The sequence below is a fragment of the Anomaloglossus baeobatrachus genome, chromosome 5 (genome assembly GCF_048569485.1).
Source record: "Anomaloglossus baeobatrachus isolate aAnoBae1 chromosome 5, aAnoBae1.hap1, whole genome shotgun sequence".
Classification (NCBI taxonomy): Eukaryota; Metazoa; Chordata; class Amphibia; order Anura; family Aromobatidae; genus Anomaloglossus; species Anomaloglossus baeobatrachus.
Window position 1 is genome coordinate 400113423 of NC_134357.1, and position 17853 is coordinate 400131275.

Consider the following 17853-nt stretch of genomic DNA (forward strand, 5'->3'; position numbering starts at 1 on the left):
AGGAGTACCACTAGGTGTCACCCTTGTGCTGCCTCTCTGAGTAGGTTTCTCCTGCACTCTGCGCAGTCTGGCAGACCTTCGGCGCTGCTGAGGAGGAGCACTCGTGGCAGGCAAGGAGACTGTCTCATTCCTTGCCACAGGAGAGCCACGAGGTGTAACAAACATTCTTGTTCCATGAACGGGTGCGGGTCAAGGCATATATAAGTCAGTGATGTGCTCCCAAGTACTCCTATAAAATACCAAGGTATACAGATATAACTATAAGGAGAGTTTGCAAGGGGAAATATCCCACTGAATGTTACTGGCAGCAAAAAGCAAAGCTTATGACCGGCACCCCTATAGAGAAATGATCACTCACCCATGAATGTTGTAGTACCCAAGAAAAATGTGCCCCAATGTGCACGTTTCAATGTCTTCTTTGGGGGGCCATAGAATTCCACGGCCCCCCAAGAAGACATCGAAACTTGTGCGGTTTTATGTCACTTCTTGTTTTTGATTACTATTTAATAAATGTTTTACATTTTTGCAAGGAGTTGTTTCTGATTGTCTTATTGATAATATTCCGGTCAATTAATGACCAAGACTACGGTTCTCCTTAATTCTCTGTATGTAAAAAAATGATGTGTGAATAAGGCCTAAGAGATTTTGTTCTGACAATACTTTATAAACCTTTTTAATCTAAAAATTTATTCATTTTGGTAACAAAAAAATTCCATGATGATGTCCATCTCCTTAAAGTAGATGGTTTATGTGGAAATGTAATTAGGCAATTTTCTGGAATTATCTGAGAGGCACATAGTAGAATAAATAATTAGATTTGTTTGGTAGTCAAATTCCTACTTTTTCTCAAATTATATATTTGGGGTTAATGGCTTTGCAGAGAAGAAACAACTTTTATCTTCTGTGCTGTAGTGTTAGCTAAGCCTTCTGTTCTGTAAAATGGTAAAGTCAAAGTCTTCTTTGATTGCAATCCGTGGAGCTGTCGGTCTATTTTATGGACAGATAGGCTCTCTGTGCTCTATTGTATGGATCATCCTTTAAGCTGGGTTCACACTAAGCGATAGCGACAACGACGTCGCTGTTACGTCACTATTTTCTGTGACGTAACAGCGACCTTGTAAGTCGCTGTTATGATCGCTGCTTAGCTGTCAAACACAGCAGCCAAAGCAGCGATCATAACGACACGCGTCGCTGTGCTGCAACATGTGTAGAGAGCAGGGAGCCGCGCACACTGAGCGCTGGCTCCCTGCTCTCCAAGCTACAGTACACATCGGGTTAATTACCCGATATGTACTGCAGCCACATGTGAAGAGAGCAGGGAGCCGCGCACACTGCTTAGCGCTTGCTCCCTGCTCTCCTAGCTACAGTACACATCGGGTTAATTACCTGATGTGTACTGCAGCCACATGTGCAGAGAGCTGGGAGCCGGCGCTGGCAGCGAGAGCGGAGGCTGGTAACGATGGTAAATATCGGGTAACCACCTTGGTTACCCGATGTTTACCTTGGTTACAGCTTACCGCAGGCTGTCAGACGCCGGCTCCTGCTCCCTGCACATTCAGGATTGTTGCTCTCTCGCTGTCACACACAGCGATGTGTGCTTATCAGCGGGAGAGCAACAATAAAAAACGAACCAGGGCTGTGTGTAACGAGCTGCGTTCTCACAGCAGGGGCTAGATCGCTGCTCAGTGTCACACACAGCGAGATCGCTAATGAGGTCACTGCTGCGTCACAAAAACCGTGACTCAGCAGCGATCTCAGCAGCGATCTCGCTGTGTGTGAAGCACCCCTTAGGCCTCTTTCAAACGTCTGTTTAAAACACACGTGTTTCATGGTCCATGGTGCAGGTGCATGTGTCCGTGTGCTGTTCCTGTGCTATCCGTGTGACATCCGGATAGCACAAGGACAGCATGCTCTGGAATACTTACCTATCTCCAGTGCTGCTATCTCCCGCACTGCTGTTACTTCCAGGTCCGCAGTAAGTGCAGTGAATATGCAATGAGCATAATGAGCGGGACACAGAAGTAACAGCAGAGAGCAGTGCTAAAGATAGGTAAATATAAAAATGATTTATTTTTATTTTTATGTGATACATGTTTTCTCTGGTTCGTGTCACACTGATGGTCCATGTAACATCCGTGCTGCCGGGAAAAAAGGGACATGTCGTCATGTGGAGTACATGGACACATGATCCGTGTGAATACATGGACGTGTGCAAAAACCCATTGAATGTAATGGGTCTACGTGTGTCTAGGTCTCTAGTACATGTGAAAACGGATGTCACATGTACCAGAAACACGGACGTGTGAAAGAGGCCTTAGCTTCTTCAAAATTCAGCAGAACTCGCAAGTGTGGAAAGACATGGTGCTCGCCTCATTAGAACTTAATCCACGGTTCACTCAGGGGCAAACCTTTCATTGATGCAACCGCACAGGGGCTGAAAAGGTAAGGGGGCCCATTTTTAATTCAAAAGTAGGTGGAATTGTGCATTTTTATGAACTTTTGAGCTGCAAAGGGCCCATATATTGTAGCTACACATCCTTTTCTGTCTGTGTCCACCAGTGGGTCCCCTAATACAGATAATATAGGTGATGGCAACAGCACTTCTCCATAAATAAGCAGTGACTGAGCTTTTATCCACCTCATGAAAAGCCTCAGATTCTGTGAGCCAGACTGAAAAAGGGTCCTCAAAGCTGAACCGTTGCCTGCGTAGTAAGGGTTTGCTACTTATTTCTGGTAAATAGCTGTCTACATCTCCTATTCTGACATTTTATTTATGGACTTTCTTAAATTTTGAAGGAAGAAACCTTTACATGTCATCATAAAAAATCAGAGCCACAAAGGCTTGTAGTTTGGACCTGGAGTTGCATATGGGCACCATATTCACGAGCAGGATTATAGCCAAATACAAAGAACGATACCACTTATATTTTTTTTTATCTTAGGGGGATAAACGCTTTAAAAAAAAAAAAGGGGGTAGAACAAACATGAAATAATCAAGGTCTAATTATCCACACAGCTGGCTCCATCCAGGGGATCCAGTGTTTTTACCTTAGCTGATAAATGTACCTGAGTCATGAACCAGTTCTCCACATTCTGCATGTTTTCCTCCATCAAGCTTTCATATTCCCTTCGAATTTCTAACAAAATCTTACTCAGGTCGGCTGACGGTGCTGCATCAACTTCCACATTGACCCTGGCTCCCAGTTGTGTTTCAAGGCTGTGTACTTCCTAAGGAAATACCAAACTGGAATTTTAGCAAATATATAGATAAAAAATAAATCAAATGTATAGTGCAGGAAGGTGCAGTATTGCACAGATTAGTGTAGTGTGGTGTAGTATTGTAACATTGTAATGAGGTGAAGTATTGTACAGGGTAGTATAGTGAGGTATAATATTGTATAATGTAATGAGGTGTAGTATTGTACAGAGTAGGGTAGTGAGGTATAGTATTGTACAGTGCAGTGAAGTGTAGTATTGTACAGTGTAGTGTAGTGAGGTGTAGTATACAGTATAGTGTAGTGAGGTGTAACATTTTACAGTGTAGTGTGGTGTAGTATTGTACAGTGTAATGTAGTGAGATGTAATATTATACAGTGCAGTGAGGTGTAGTATTGTACAGTATAGTGTAGTAATGTACAGCGTACTGACGTGTAGTATTGTACAATGCAGTGTAGTGAAGTGTAGTATAGAGGATAGTGTAATGAGGTATAATATTGCACAGGGTAGGGAGATGTAGTATTGTACAGTGTAGTGTGGCGAGGTGTAATATTGTATCATGTAGTATTGTGAAGTGTAATATTGTACAGTGTAGTGACGTGCAGTATTGTACAAAGTAGTGAATTATTGTATTGTTCAGTATAGTGTAGTGAGGTGTAATATTGTACATTTGAGTGAGATGAGGTGTAGTATTGTACAGTGTAATGAGGTGTAGTATTGTACAGTGTAATGAGGTGTAGTATTGTACAGTGTAGTGAGGTGTAGTATTGTACAGTGTAGCAATTTCTAGTATTGTACAGTGTAGCGAGGTGTAGTATTGCCCAGTGTAGTGTAGTGAGGTATATTATTGTACAGTGTAGTGTAATGAGGTGTAGTATTGTGCATTGAGGTGTAGTATTGTACACTGTAGCGAGTTGTAGTATTGTACAGTGTAGTGAGGTGTAGTATTGTACAGTGTAGCAATGTGTAGTATTGTACAGTGTAGCAAGGTGTAGTATTGCCCAGTGTAGTGTAGTGAGGTATATTATTGTACAGTGTAGTGTAATGAGGTGTAGTATTGTGCATTGAGGTGTAGTATTGTACACTGTAGCGAGTTGTAGTATTGTACAGTGTAGTGAGGTGTAGTATTGCACAGTGTAGTGTAGTGAGATGTAGTATTTTACAGGATAGTGTAGGGAGGTGTAGTATTGTACAGTGCAGTGAGGTGTAGTATTGTGCACTGTAGCGCAGACCTGGGCAAGGGGCGGCCCGCGGGCCGGATGCGTCCTGCCTACTGTCTGTGACCGTCCCGCCCGTCTTAGCTCAGAGTTGGACGCGTGGCCTGATCAACGAATTTTAATTTTTATGCCTCAGCCCTGCTCTCACTGTCAGGAGCTATGTATCCCACAGTGCAGTGATAAGAAGCTGCCACGCCCCCACTCTGCCGGCCACGCCCCCTCTTGCTGCCAGTTATGCTCCTCCGGATGCTGGTCACAGTCTCTGGATGCCTTCTATGGCATATATGCTGCTAGCCATGCCCCTTTCGCTGTCGTCCACGCCCCCTCTGAATGCTGGACACACACACTCCTCGGATGCCTTCCTTGTCCCTTCCTGCTGCTGTCGATGCTGGCCACACCCCCTTTGCCTGCCCCTTCTACCCAGGATCCTCACGTGACCGGCTCAGCTCCACAGCGACCACTTCAAAACGTCTGTTCTGCAACTGAGGTAATGTAAGCCAGTAGCTGCAGGGAGAGTGCAGTGTGACTGCAGGAGGGGAAAGCAGTACTTGTGTCTTGTCAGGTCTACCTGTGCCTGCAATAGAAGCAGCAGACACACAGGGGACTCAGAGAAGGCAGCCAGAGGAGCCCTCAGACTCTGCTGCTGCAGTGCTGCCTGCCTGTGCCTTCAGTACCCCCAGGGCCAGTATATATGCTCCCCACTGGCCACCAGGGCCAGTATGTATGCTCCCCACTGGCCACCAGGGCCAGTATGTATGCTTCCCACTGGCCACCAGGGCCAGTATGTATGCTCCCCACTGGCCAGTATGTATGCCCCCCACTGGCCACTAGGGCCAGTATGTATGCTCCCCACTGGCCACCAGGGCCAGTATGTATGCTCCCCACTGGCCACCAGGGCCAGTATGTATGCTCCCCACTGGCCAGTATGTATGCTCCCCACTGGCCAGTATGTATGCTCCCCACTGGCCACCAGGGCCAGTATGTATGGTCCCCACTGACCTCCATATTTTCATTGAATCTTTGTATTGTTTAACTTACTGTTTGTTTATGGAAGGTTAGTGTATATATATACTATATACAGTATTTGGTAGAACTGAGTTTATTATATTAGTCCGGTCCTCTAAAACCATCCCAATTTGTCATGCGGCCCCATGGCAAAATTAATTGCCCACCCCTGCTGTAGTGAGGTGTAGTATTGCACAGTGTAGTGTAGTGAGATGTAGTATTTTACAGGATAGTGTAGGAAAGGGTAGTATTGTACAGTATAGCAAAGTGTATATTATAGTGTACTGTTGTATAGTATTGCACATTATTGTAGTCTATAGGATTGTACAATAATGACTGGGGTGTGCTATTGTATAGACTAGTACAAAATCTGTTACTCACAGATCCATCATTCTCAATCACAGTACCTCAACATGGCTCGTCTTTAGCAGTGTCAAATCTTCCATGAGGAAATTAATCTGAAAATCAAGGTCAAATTTTTCTAAGGTCAGTCCATCAAGACCTTTCCGCAAGGCTTGTATATCTGCTTCTATATTATTCCGTAAACTGAGCTCCATAGTATATCTTGAAAAGAAATATATTGGTTAATTTAAACTTATGTTATTAATGACAGGAAATCCTATAACTGATCATTATAATATGTTTCTGATTTTATTTGTTTCATTGCATGTTCCACAAGGATTCCCATCAGTTGCTAGAATAGGGCTCTACAGGCACATTGAAAATAACATAACTCAGCTTCTTCATTCTCATAATTGGTGAGGGTCCCAACATTTGGACCCTTACTGATCACCAAGTGACAGCAAATTTTCCACATCTTCAAACTGTAGATATGTAACGTGGCTCAGGACGGTAGCTGTGGGCAAGGTATTCACTTTCAACTTCTCTACATGCTACAGAAATTGGGGATTCTGGGTGTGTGTGGTGGTGTTATTACAGTGGACACCCCCACCTTTGGGAATACCTCTTTGACTCTGTTAACCTATATTCAATAAACCCATTTAAACATTACACATCACAATTCATTTTACATCATTACGATTGGTGTCTTCAGGGCATAACATGACAGCCTGTCCACCTCTTTACAGATGAACAGTTGAGTCTTGACAATGGACATTTCTACTGGTAAAATGCTCACTGTCAGTAACTTGTAGCTTTATCCCGTCTTGGCAGCTACAGATAGCAACATTGTTGCCTCTATTAATTTCCATATAAAAGACCAACGCCACGATACATAGTTGTTTCAAGAAGATACCAGACCTTCACTAGCACCGCATCTCAAGCTCACAATTTCTAGCATAGCAGACAGAACTTTATAGTGAATAGAAGTGAGCAAATTGTAGAGGTCACTAAACACTGATATAGACCACTGGACCAGGGTCCTACAAACCACCTCCAGAATCCCCAATGGCTCGCCTAATTTGTAGACCCTGGGCAACGTAATCATCAACGTAATCTGGCGGCCATGGACTAATGATATGATCGCTGGACCAGGGTCCTGTGAATCAATTCACTTATCTCTAGAAGTGAAACTATGAATGAATGAATGAATGAACAAAAAAGATATCATCTGCTCATCTGAACACAAAACTTTACCTGTGCATATACAGTATATGTGCTATGTTTATGTGGATATTTTATATATGATTGTGCACATGTATAATATACAGTGCCTACAAGTAGTATTCAACCCCCTTCAGATTTAGCAGGTTTACACATTCGGAATTAACTTGGCATTGTGACATTTGGACTGTAGATCAGCCTGGAAGTGTGAAATGCACTGCAGCAAAAAAGAATGTTATTTCTTTTTATTATTTTTTTTTAAATTGTGAAAAGTTTATTCAGAGGGTCATTTATTATTCAACCCCTCAAACCACCAGAATTCTGTTTGGTTCCCCTAAAGTATTAAGAAGTATTTCAGGCACAAAGAACAATGAGCTTCACATGTTTGGATTAATTATCTCTTTTTCCAGCCTTTTCTGATTAATTAAGACCCTCCCCAAACTTGTGAATAGCACTCATACTTGGTCAACATGGGAAAGACAAAAGAGCATTCCAAGGCCATCAGAGACAAGATCGTGGAGGGTCACAAGGCTGGCAAGGGGTACAAAACCCTTTCCAAGGAGTTGGGCCTACCTGTCCCCACTGTTGGGAGCATCATCTGGAAGTGGAAGGCTTATGGAACTACTGTTAGCCTTCCACGGCCTGAACAGCCTTTGAAAGTTTCCACCCGTGCCGAGGCCAGGCTTGTCCGAAGAGTCAAGGCTAACCCAAGGACAACAAGGAAGGAGCTCCGGGAAGATCTCATGGCAGTGGGGACATTGGTTTCAGTCAATACCATTAGTAACGTACTCCACCGCAATGGTCGTTCCAGACGAGCCCGTAAAGTACCTTTACTTTCAAAGCGTCATGTCAAGACTCGTCTACAGTTTGCTCATGATCACTTGGAGGACTCTGAGACAGACTGGTTCAAGGTTCTCTGGTCTGATGAGACCAAGATCGAGATCTTTGGTGCCAACCACACACGTGACGTTTGGAGACTGGATGGCACTGCATACGACTCCAAGAATACCATCCCTACAGTCAAGCATGGTGGTGGCAGCATCATGCTGTGGGGCTGTTTCTCAGCCAAGGGGCCTGGCCATCTGGTCCGCATCCATGGGAAGATGGATAGCACGGCCTACCTGGAGATTTTGGCCAAGAACCTCCGCTCCTCCATCAAGGATCTTAAGATGGGTCGTCATTTCATCTTCCAAAAAGACAACGACCCAAAGCACACAGCCAAGAAAACCAAGGCCTGGTTCAAGAGGGAAAAAATCAAGGTGTTGCAGTGGCCTAGTCACCTAGTCTCCTGACCTTAACCCAATTGAAAACTTGTGGAAGGAGCTCAAGATTAAAGTCCACATGAGACACCCAAAGAACCTAGATAACTTGGAGAAGATCTGCATGGAGGAGTGGGCCAAGATAACTGCAGAGACCTGTGCCGGCCTGATCAGGTCTTATAAAAGACGATTATTAGCTGTAATTGCAAACAAGGGTTATTCCACAAAATATTAAACCTAGGGATTGAATAATAATTGACCCACACTTTTATGTTGAAAATTTATTAAAATTTAACTGAGCAACATAACTTGTTGGTTTGTAAGATTTATGCATCTGTTAATAAATCCTGCTCTTGTTTGAAGTTTGCAGGCTCTAACTTATTTGCATCTTATCAAACCTACTAAATCTGCAGGGGGTTGAAGACTACTTGTAGGCACTGTATATTATAATAATACATAATATGTATACTATTTAATACTAAAAATATATATATACAGTATACACTGATGAGCAAAGGGGTAACAATGTTTTGAACTTTTGAATTTCAGGTTCCATATCTCACCATCCATTATAGCTTTGAGCGTGAGACTATCTTCATTTTCTAGATGATCATCATGGCTATTGCATACATAAATTTGACTTTCACCTATCTGGCATTTGATTAGTTATGCAGATTTTTGTTATGTCACTGCATTGTTACTGTTTTGCTCTTGGTGTTTGGAAAAAAAAATTCTTCCTGTATAATACAATGTACAACCTGTTCTCACATCCTTAATAGCTCAGTGTGTTATTAGGTTGATTCCTAAGCGAAAGGTCACTGGTTTGAATTTAGGAGCAGCCATGAAGAAGATATCCCAAGAAATGAGAAACTGCATCGTCCAGCTAATCGATAGCGGTCTATCGACCAAGAAAAGTGATAAACTGCTACATGTGACTGTCATGACAGTTGGAAGAATATGCAAAGAAGTCCATCCTTCCTTTCAAAAGCCAAGAGGTGGACGTCCAGGCAAAATATCGTAGACAACAATTCGGATCATCACAAGGTCTATTAGTTGTAGTGTAACAAACCCGGCAATGGAGGTGGCTCGTATGCTTTGTAATAGTGAGATCACAAACATCGATGCAAGTATCTTGCAAAACACATTACATAAGTCTGGAAAAAAAAGGTGAAGAAGCCTCGACTTCATCATAAGAAGTGTTGGCTCGAGTTTGAAAAAAAGTACCAAAAGTGGACAGTAGAAGATTGAAAACAGATGATTTGGAGCAATGAGATGAAAGTCAATAGACTAGGCTCTGATGGGTACAAATGGGTCTGCCAGAAACAAGGGAAAAAGGGGCTTAAGTGGGCTTTACACGCTACAATAAATCTTACAATGTGTCGGCGGGGTCACGTCGTAAGTGACGCACATCCAGCATCGTAAGTAATATTGTAGCGTGTAAAACCTACAGTTAGGTCCAGAAATATTTGGACAGTGACACAAGTTTTGTTATTTTAGCTGTTTACAAAAACATGTTCAGAAATACAATTATATATATAATATGGGCTGAAAGTGCACACTCCCAGCTGCAATATGAGAGTTTTCACATCCAAATCGGAGAAAGGGTTTAGGAATCATAGCTCTGTAATGCATAGCCTCCTCTTTTTCAAGGGACCAAAAGTAATTGGACAAGGGACTCTAAGGGCTGCAATTAACTCTGAAGGCATCTCCCTCGTTAACCTGTAATCAATGAAGTAGTTAAAAGGTCTGGGGTTGATTACAGGTGTGTGGTTTTGCATTTGGAAGCTGTTGCTGTGACCAGACAACATGCGGTCTAAGGAACTCTCAATTGAGGTGAAGCAGAACATCCTGAGGCTGAAAAAAAAGAAAAAATCCATCAGAGAAATAGCAGACATGCTTGGAGTAGCAAAATCAACAGTCGGGTACATTCTGAGAAAAAAGGAATTGACTGGTGAGCTTGGGAACTCAAAAAGGCCTGGGCGTCCACGGATGACAACAGTGGTGGATGATCGCCGCATACTTTCTTTGGTGAAGAAGAACCCGTTCACAACATCAACTGAAGTCCAGAACACTCTCAGTGAAGTAGGTGTATCTGTCTCTAAGTCAACAGTAAAGAGAAGACTCCATGAAAGTAAATACAAAGGGTTCACATCTAGATGCAAACCATTCATCAATTCCAAAAATAGACAGGCCAGAGTTAAATTTGCTGAAAAACACCTCATGAAGCCAGCTCAGTTCTGGAAAAGTATTCTATGGACAGATGAGACAAAGATCAACCTGTACCAGAATGATGGGAAGAAAAAAGTTTGGAGAAGAAAGGGAACGGCACATGATCCAAGGCACACCACATCCTCTGTAAAACATGGTGGAGGCAACGTGATGGCATGGGCATGCATGGCTTTCAATGGCACTGGGTCACTTTTGTTTATTGATGACATAACAGCAGACAAGAGTAGCCGGATGAATTCTGAAGTGTACCGGAATATACTTTCAGCCCAGATTCAGACAAATGCCGCAAAGTTGATCGGACGGCGCTTCATAGTACAGATGGACAATTACCCCAAGCATACAGCCAAAGCTACCCAGGAGTTCATGAGTGCAAAAAAGTGGAACCTTCTGCAATGGCCAAGTCAATCACCAGATCTTAACCCAATTGAGCATGCATTTCACTTGCTCAAATCCAGACTTAAGACGGAAAGACCCACAAACAAGCAAGACCTGAAGGCTGTGGCTGTTAAGGCCTGGCAAAGCATTAAGAAGGAGGAAACCCAGCGTTTGGTGATGTCCATGGGTTCCAGACTTAAGGCAGTGATTACCTCCAAAGGATTCGCAACAAAATATTGAAAATAAAAATATTTTGTTTGGGTTTGGTTTATTTGTCCAATTACTTTTGACCTCCTAAAATGTGGAGTGTTTGTAAAGAAATGTGTACAATTCCTAAAATTTCTATCAGATATTTTTGTTCAAACCTTCAAATTAAACGTTACAATCTGCACTTGAATTCTGTTGTAGAGATTTCATTTCAAATCCAATGTGGTGGCATGCAGAGCCCAACTCGCGAAAATTGTGTCACTGTCCAAATATTTCTGGACCTAACTGTACGTGCGATTGCGATAGAACGAAAAACCGTTCATCGCATGCACGTCGTTCAAAAGCTAAAAATTGTATGTCGGGTTGTTCAATGTTCCCGAGGTATCACACATCGCAGTGTGTGACACCCCAGGAACGATGAACAGATCTTACCTGCGTCCCGCGGTTCCTGTCGGCAATGCGGAAGGAAGAAGGTGGGCGGGATGTGTACGTCCCGCTCATCTCCGCCCCTCCACTTCTATTGGCCGGCTGCCGCGTGACATTGCTGTGACACCGAACGTCCCTCCCACTCCAGGAAGTGGATGTTTGCCGCCCACAGTGAGGTCATATGGAAGGGTAAGTACGTGTGACGGGAAATAATCGTTTGACACGGTCAACAAATTGAACGTGCCGCACATACGATAGGGGTGGGTACGATCGCATACGACATCGTATGCGTATTTGTACCGTGTAAAGCAGGCTTTAGGGATCGAGAAATTGAAGGAACTGTCAAGTTGGTCGGGGGAAGCCTAATGATATGGGGTTGTTTCAGTCAAAGGCATTGGATATTTGACCAGAATGAATGATGGCATCAAAGCTGTGATATATGTGAGTGTATTACAAGATGAGTTGCTTTGTACACTTGATTGCTATGTATATTAAAAGGATGACATAGTGTTCCAGCAGTACAATGACCCAAGCATGGGTTGAGATTGATGAAGAAATGGCTCAATGACAATGACGTAGAGGTGCTGGGTTGTCTTCCACAGCAGGCAGTGTTGAAGGATGGTGAATTTACAAAATAGTGACAAAATAATAAAAATAAAAAAAATATTTTTAGGAGCAAAACAGTAACAATGCAGTGATGTGACAAGAATCTGCATAACTAATTATATGCTAAATAATTGCAAGTCAAATTTATGTATGAGATAGCCAAGATGACTGTCTATAAAATGAAGGTAGTCTCACTCTCAAATATGTAGTGGATGGTTAGATATGAAGCCTGAAAATTAAAAGTTCAAAACATTGTTACCCTTTTGCTCATCAGTGTGTGTGTATATACAGTACAGACCAAGTTTGGACACACCTTCTCATTCAACGAGTTTTCTTTATTTTCAGGACTCTGAAAATTGTAGATTCACATTGAAGGCATCAAAACTATGAATTAAAGGGAACCTGTCAGCAGAAATTTCGCCCAAAACCTAAAAGATTCCCCCTCTGCAGCTCCTGGGCTGCATTCTAGAAAGGTCCCTGTTATTATTGTGCCCCATGTGAGACCAAAATAAAGACTTTATAAAGTGGTACCTTTTTGTATTCAGATACTGTAAATGTGACACGGGGGCGGGCTTTCTGGCGTCCGTTATTCTGCCCCCTGGTCCTGTATGCCGCCCCCCATCGCTCCTTTCCATAGCTGATGCACCGCCCACTGCTCCAGCCATCCCCGCGCATGGCCAGTGCCAGTCTCATGGGACTGAGCAGTGTGACCGCTGGTGACGTGTGCGCAGACAAGTGATTATGGGCGGGGCTGTGATTGTTATCAGCAAGTACCCGTCCATAATCTCCTGAGCGCGCAAACCTGACCAGCGGTCACACTATGCTCAGGGTAGATGCTAGACTGTATGGGCTGCTTCCAGGGATGACGTCCCTTTTGTCACGTGATAGGGGCGTGTTCAAAATACTATCACGTGACAAAAGGGACGTCATCCCTGGAAGCAGCCCATACAGTCTAGCATCTACACTGGTGAGGTTTGCGCGCTCACGAGATTATTGGCGGGTACTTGCTGATAACAATCACAGCCCCGCCCATAATCACTTGTCTGCGCACACGTACGCCGTGAGACTGGCACTGGGCATGCGCGGGGCGAAATTTCTGCTAACAGGTTCCCTTTAACACATGTGGAATGAAATACATAACAAAAATGTGTGAAACAACTGAAAATATGTCTTATATTCTAGGTTCTTCAAAGTAGCCACCTTTTGCTTTGATTACTGCTTGGCATACTCTTTGCATTCTCTTGATGAGCTTCAAGAGGTAGTCACCGGAAATGGCCTTCCGCGGTCTTGAAGGAGTTCCCAGAGATGCTTAGCACTTGTTGGCCCTTTTGCCTTCACTCTGCGGTCCAGCTCACCCAAAGCCATCTCAATTGGGTTCAGGTCTGGTGACTGTGGAGGCCAGGTCATCTGGCGTAGCACCCCATCACTCTCCTTCTTAGTCAAATAGCCCTTACACAGCCTGGAGGTGTGTTTGGGGTCATTGTCCTGTTGAAAAATAAATGATGGTCCAACTAAACGCAAACCGGATGGAATAATATGCCACTGCAAGATGCTGTAGTAGCCATGCTGGTTCAGTATGCCTTCAATTTTGATTAAATCCCCAACAGTGTCACCAGCAAAGCACCCCCACACCATCACACCTCCTCCATGCTTCACGGGGCAACCAAGCATGTAGAGTCCATCCGTTCACCTTTTCTGCGTCACACAAAGACACGGTGGTTGGATCTAAAGATCTCAAATTTGGACTCATCAGACCAAAGCACAGATTTCCACTGGTCTAATGTCCATTCCTTGTGTTCTTTAGCCCAAACAAGTCTCTTCTGCTTGTTGCCAGTCCTTAGCAGCGGTTTCCTAGCAGCTATTTTACCATGAAGGCCTGCTGCACAAAGTTTCCTCTTAACAGTTGTTCTAGAGATTTGATTGCTGCTAGAACTCTGTGTGGCATTGACCTGGTCTCTTATTTGAGCTGCTGTTTGTGACAACATGGACACCCAATGCCTCTCATGGGTTAAATTTTCTTAACATTCAGCCAGACGTATTGTTCTTATGTGTGCCAACTCATGTTTGCTTAGGTATTGTTTCTCCAGACCCTTCCAGTAATCATTGTATTGTAGTGGTGTATTGCTAATGTAATTACCTTAGTAGTCATTATCTAGTCTGTGCATTCCAGACTACATGTATACCCTCAGTCTTTCTGTAGACATCATTTAGATGAACATTGTCCATGCAGCTTGAGATTCATCCAATGGGAGAGGCGATCTTGTCCAACCAATCGATGAGGACGCAGTGTGCCCAGAGGGAGAGCTGTGGCTATAAGAGAGGACTTCTTTAAGCCACCAGGTTGTTGTTGATGGATGCTGATGGATCCAGTCTAAGCATTTAGGAGCTGACTAGAGGATCAGGATATCTTATGGCTTCAATCTAGGGACTCCGGTTCCGGTTGGAGACCATATCCACAGCCTAGGGATTTTGACTCCGGCTGCCAGGATTGTATCATCATACCAGGACTACCTAAGGAGGACACTCAGGTTGGGACAGTTCAGTCACCTGTTACAGACTTTGCAGACTTCAGACAGCTTCCTAAATCTGGCATTATTCCTTTCTCGGTGGGTGCCCGCCAAAAGCGGGGTGCTGCTGGATTGGAGTAAATAGCCCTGGAACCTCTGAGGCATGGACATTCTAAATCCCTGGTGAGCCAGAGGAAGGGTGAGACTCTGTTGCCTGTTACATTTGTGTTTTGCTGGTTATGTGTTATGTGCCGTTAATTGTTTGGGGATCCAATAAAGTCTAATTATTGTGATTCCCTCACCCTGTGTTGTCTGAGTAGTGTTCCGCCCACGGTTAAGGAGGCCGGCGTTCAGTTGGGATGAGCCCTGAGCCACGCTGTCTTTCTAAAGGCGGCTTGTTCAGTGGACAAGAGCACCCACTGAGCCCCGTGCCTCCACACTGTTAACCTGAAATTTCTGAGGCTGGTAACTCGGATAAACTTATCCTCCGCAGCAGAGATGACTCTTGGTCTTCCTTTCCTGGGGCGGTCCTCATGTGAGACAGTTTCTTTGTAGTGTTTCATGGTTTTTGCCACTTCACTTGGGGACACTTTCAAAGTTTTCCCAATTTTTCGGACTGACTGACCGACCTTCATTTCTTAAAGTAATGATGGCCACTCATTTTTCTTTACTTAGCTGCTTTTTTCTTTCCATAATACAAATTCTAACAGTCTATTCAGTAGGACTATCAGCTGTGTATCCACCAGACTTCTGCACAACACAATTGATGGTCCCAACCCCATTTATAAGGCAAGACATCCCACTTATTAAACCTGACAGGGTATACCTGTCAAGTGAAAACCATTTCCGGTGACTACCTCTTGAAGCTCATCAAGAGAATGCCAAGTGTGTGCAAAGCAGTAATCAAAGCAAAAGGTGGCTACTTTGAAGAACCTAGAATATAAGACATATTTTCGGCTGTTTCACACTATTTTTAAGTATTTCATTCCACATGTGTTAATTCATAGTTTTGATGCCTTCAATGTGAATCTAAAATTTTCAGAGTCATGAAAATAAAGAAAACTCTGTGAGTGAGAAGGTGTGTCCAAACTTTTGGTCTGTACTGTACATGTACATATATATATATATATATATATATATATATATATATATATATATATATATATATATATATATATATATATATATATATATATATATGTATATATATATCTCAATGTCTACTGTAAAGGCACATGTAAGGTATCCAGGGTAGCAGATCTTATATATGTAATTAATGTCAAAATCCATGTAAATGTGCATGTATATTAGGGGTAAAATATATGCAGATTGGGCCTGATGGAGGGTGGTGCAGCTGCAAGCCCTGCACAAAGGCTCTTTACTGTCAGTATCTGCCCCTGCATCTACAAAATAACTTAAAGGGAATCTGTCACCACATTTGACCTATGTAAACTATTAATATGGGCATATAGGTTATAGACTGCTAAAAAAAAGTCATACCTGTCTGCCTCATATCAGATTCCTTGTGGTGGATAAATCTTTTTTTATCACTTTATGTAAATTAGCTCTTCCAGGCTACGTGAGATCAAGAGAGAAGAGAGTGGCCATCACACATTGCATTGGTAACTCCTCCTATTTAATAATCTTTGGAGATAGATTCTCATACAGATTAGTGCCTGCCCATAGCCTGGAACAGCTCACATACAAAGAGTGATAAAAGATTTATCCACAAGAAAGCATCTATGAGGCAGACAGGTATAACTACTTTCAGCATTCTATAACCTATAAGCCCATATTAATCGGTTAGATAGCTCAAATGTGGTGACAGATTCCCTTTAATGATAGGTTGTCTGTCTCTACTGTTGAGAGTGACAAAGACAACATCTGCTCTGAAAACACCATTCTTAAGGGTACTTTACACTCTGCGATATCGGTACCAATATCACTAGCGAGCGTTCCCGCGCCCGTTGGTTGTGCGTCACAGGCAAATCGTTGCCCGTGGCGCACAACATTGCTAACACCCATCACACGGACTTACCTTCCCTGCGACGTCGCTCTGGCCGGTGATCTGCCTCCTTTCTAAGGGGGCGGTTCATGCTGCATCACAGCGACATCACACAGCAGCCGTCCAATAGCAGAGGAGGGGCTGAGATGAGCGGCCGGAACATGCCGCCCACCTCCTTCCTTCCTCATTGCCGGTGGACGCAGGTAAGGAAATGTTCGTCGTTCCTGCAGTGTCTGGCACAGCGATGTGTGCTGCCGCAGGAACGACGAACAACATCGTACCTGCAGCAGCAACGATATTTGGGAAAGGAGTGACGTGTCAACGAGCAACTATTTTTCACATTTTTGCGCTCGTTGATCGTCGCTCCTTGGTGTTACACGCTGCGATGTCGCTAATGGCGCCGGATGTGCGTCACTAACGACTTGACCCCAACGATATATCGTTAGCGATGTCGCAGCGTGTAAAGCACCCTTTAGTCCAAGGCCCTATAGACATTGGTTATCGATGTGACAAATAGCTCACAAACCCCTAATGATTCGGACAATTTGGGACATGAGGATACAGTAGTTATACAAATCTGATGTGTCACTTTCTATATCAATAACTTTTGGAATACTTATGTTTTCATGTTGCGCTATATTTTATGTTAATATTAAGTTGAGGTCAAATAATTTCTGAATTTTTTTAAATTTAAATCAGAGAGAATCGGATTGATTATACTCATGACGCTCCGATCAAACTATGATCAGAATGTCAGCATGGTATGTTCCAAGTCTCTCTGGGAGAATTGGAGTACACAGTGAGGAGAAGATGGAGAACAAAATGTTTTATTCTCTCCATTGCCTGAGTCCGTGGAAATCGAACTCAGATGTCCTCCATGTGCAGTCCAATGTTTTCCATGCACCTATAGACTTGAATGGGTAAGTAACATTTCATTTGAGTGAAATCAAAGCATTCTACAAGCTGTTTTCACTGACAGATTCTGTCAGTGAAAACAATCGGTCTTCGGCACTGCCTCATTGAATAACATTGGTCAGAGTGGAATCCAATAGAAAATTCAATAGCACTCATCTGATTTATATGCACCTATGACCCTGAGTTAACCTATCTTTTTATGGTTCAGTTCTCAAGTGCCTATGAGGGGTAATGTTCAACATAGTATTTAGGAAGGTTCTTAAAGGGAATCTGCCAGCATGTTTAGCTGTGTAAGTTGAAGCCAGTATGCTGCAAGGGTTAAC

General features: G+C 43.3%; 1 protein-coding gene across 1 annotated transcript in view; it reads right to left on the reverse strand.

Moving 5' to 3' along the window:
- The window catches only part of LOC142311622 (keratin, type I cytoskeletal 19-like), a 43245-nt gene that overhangs the window by 21689 nt on the left and 3703 nt on the right, over positions 1–17853 (reverse strand). Inside the window, exons 3-4 of the mRNA XM_075350184.1 lie at positions 5846–6002; positions 3067–3228 (exon numbers count right to left, since the gene is read on the reverse strand). Of these exons, the coding sequence (XP_075206299.1) occupies positions 3067–3228; positions 5846–6002 (319 nt within the window). The remainder of the gene's footprint in view (positions 1–3066; positions 3229–5845; positions 6003–17853) is intronic.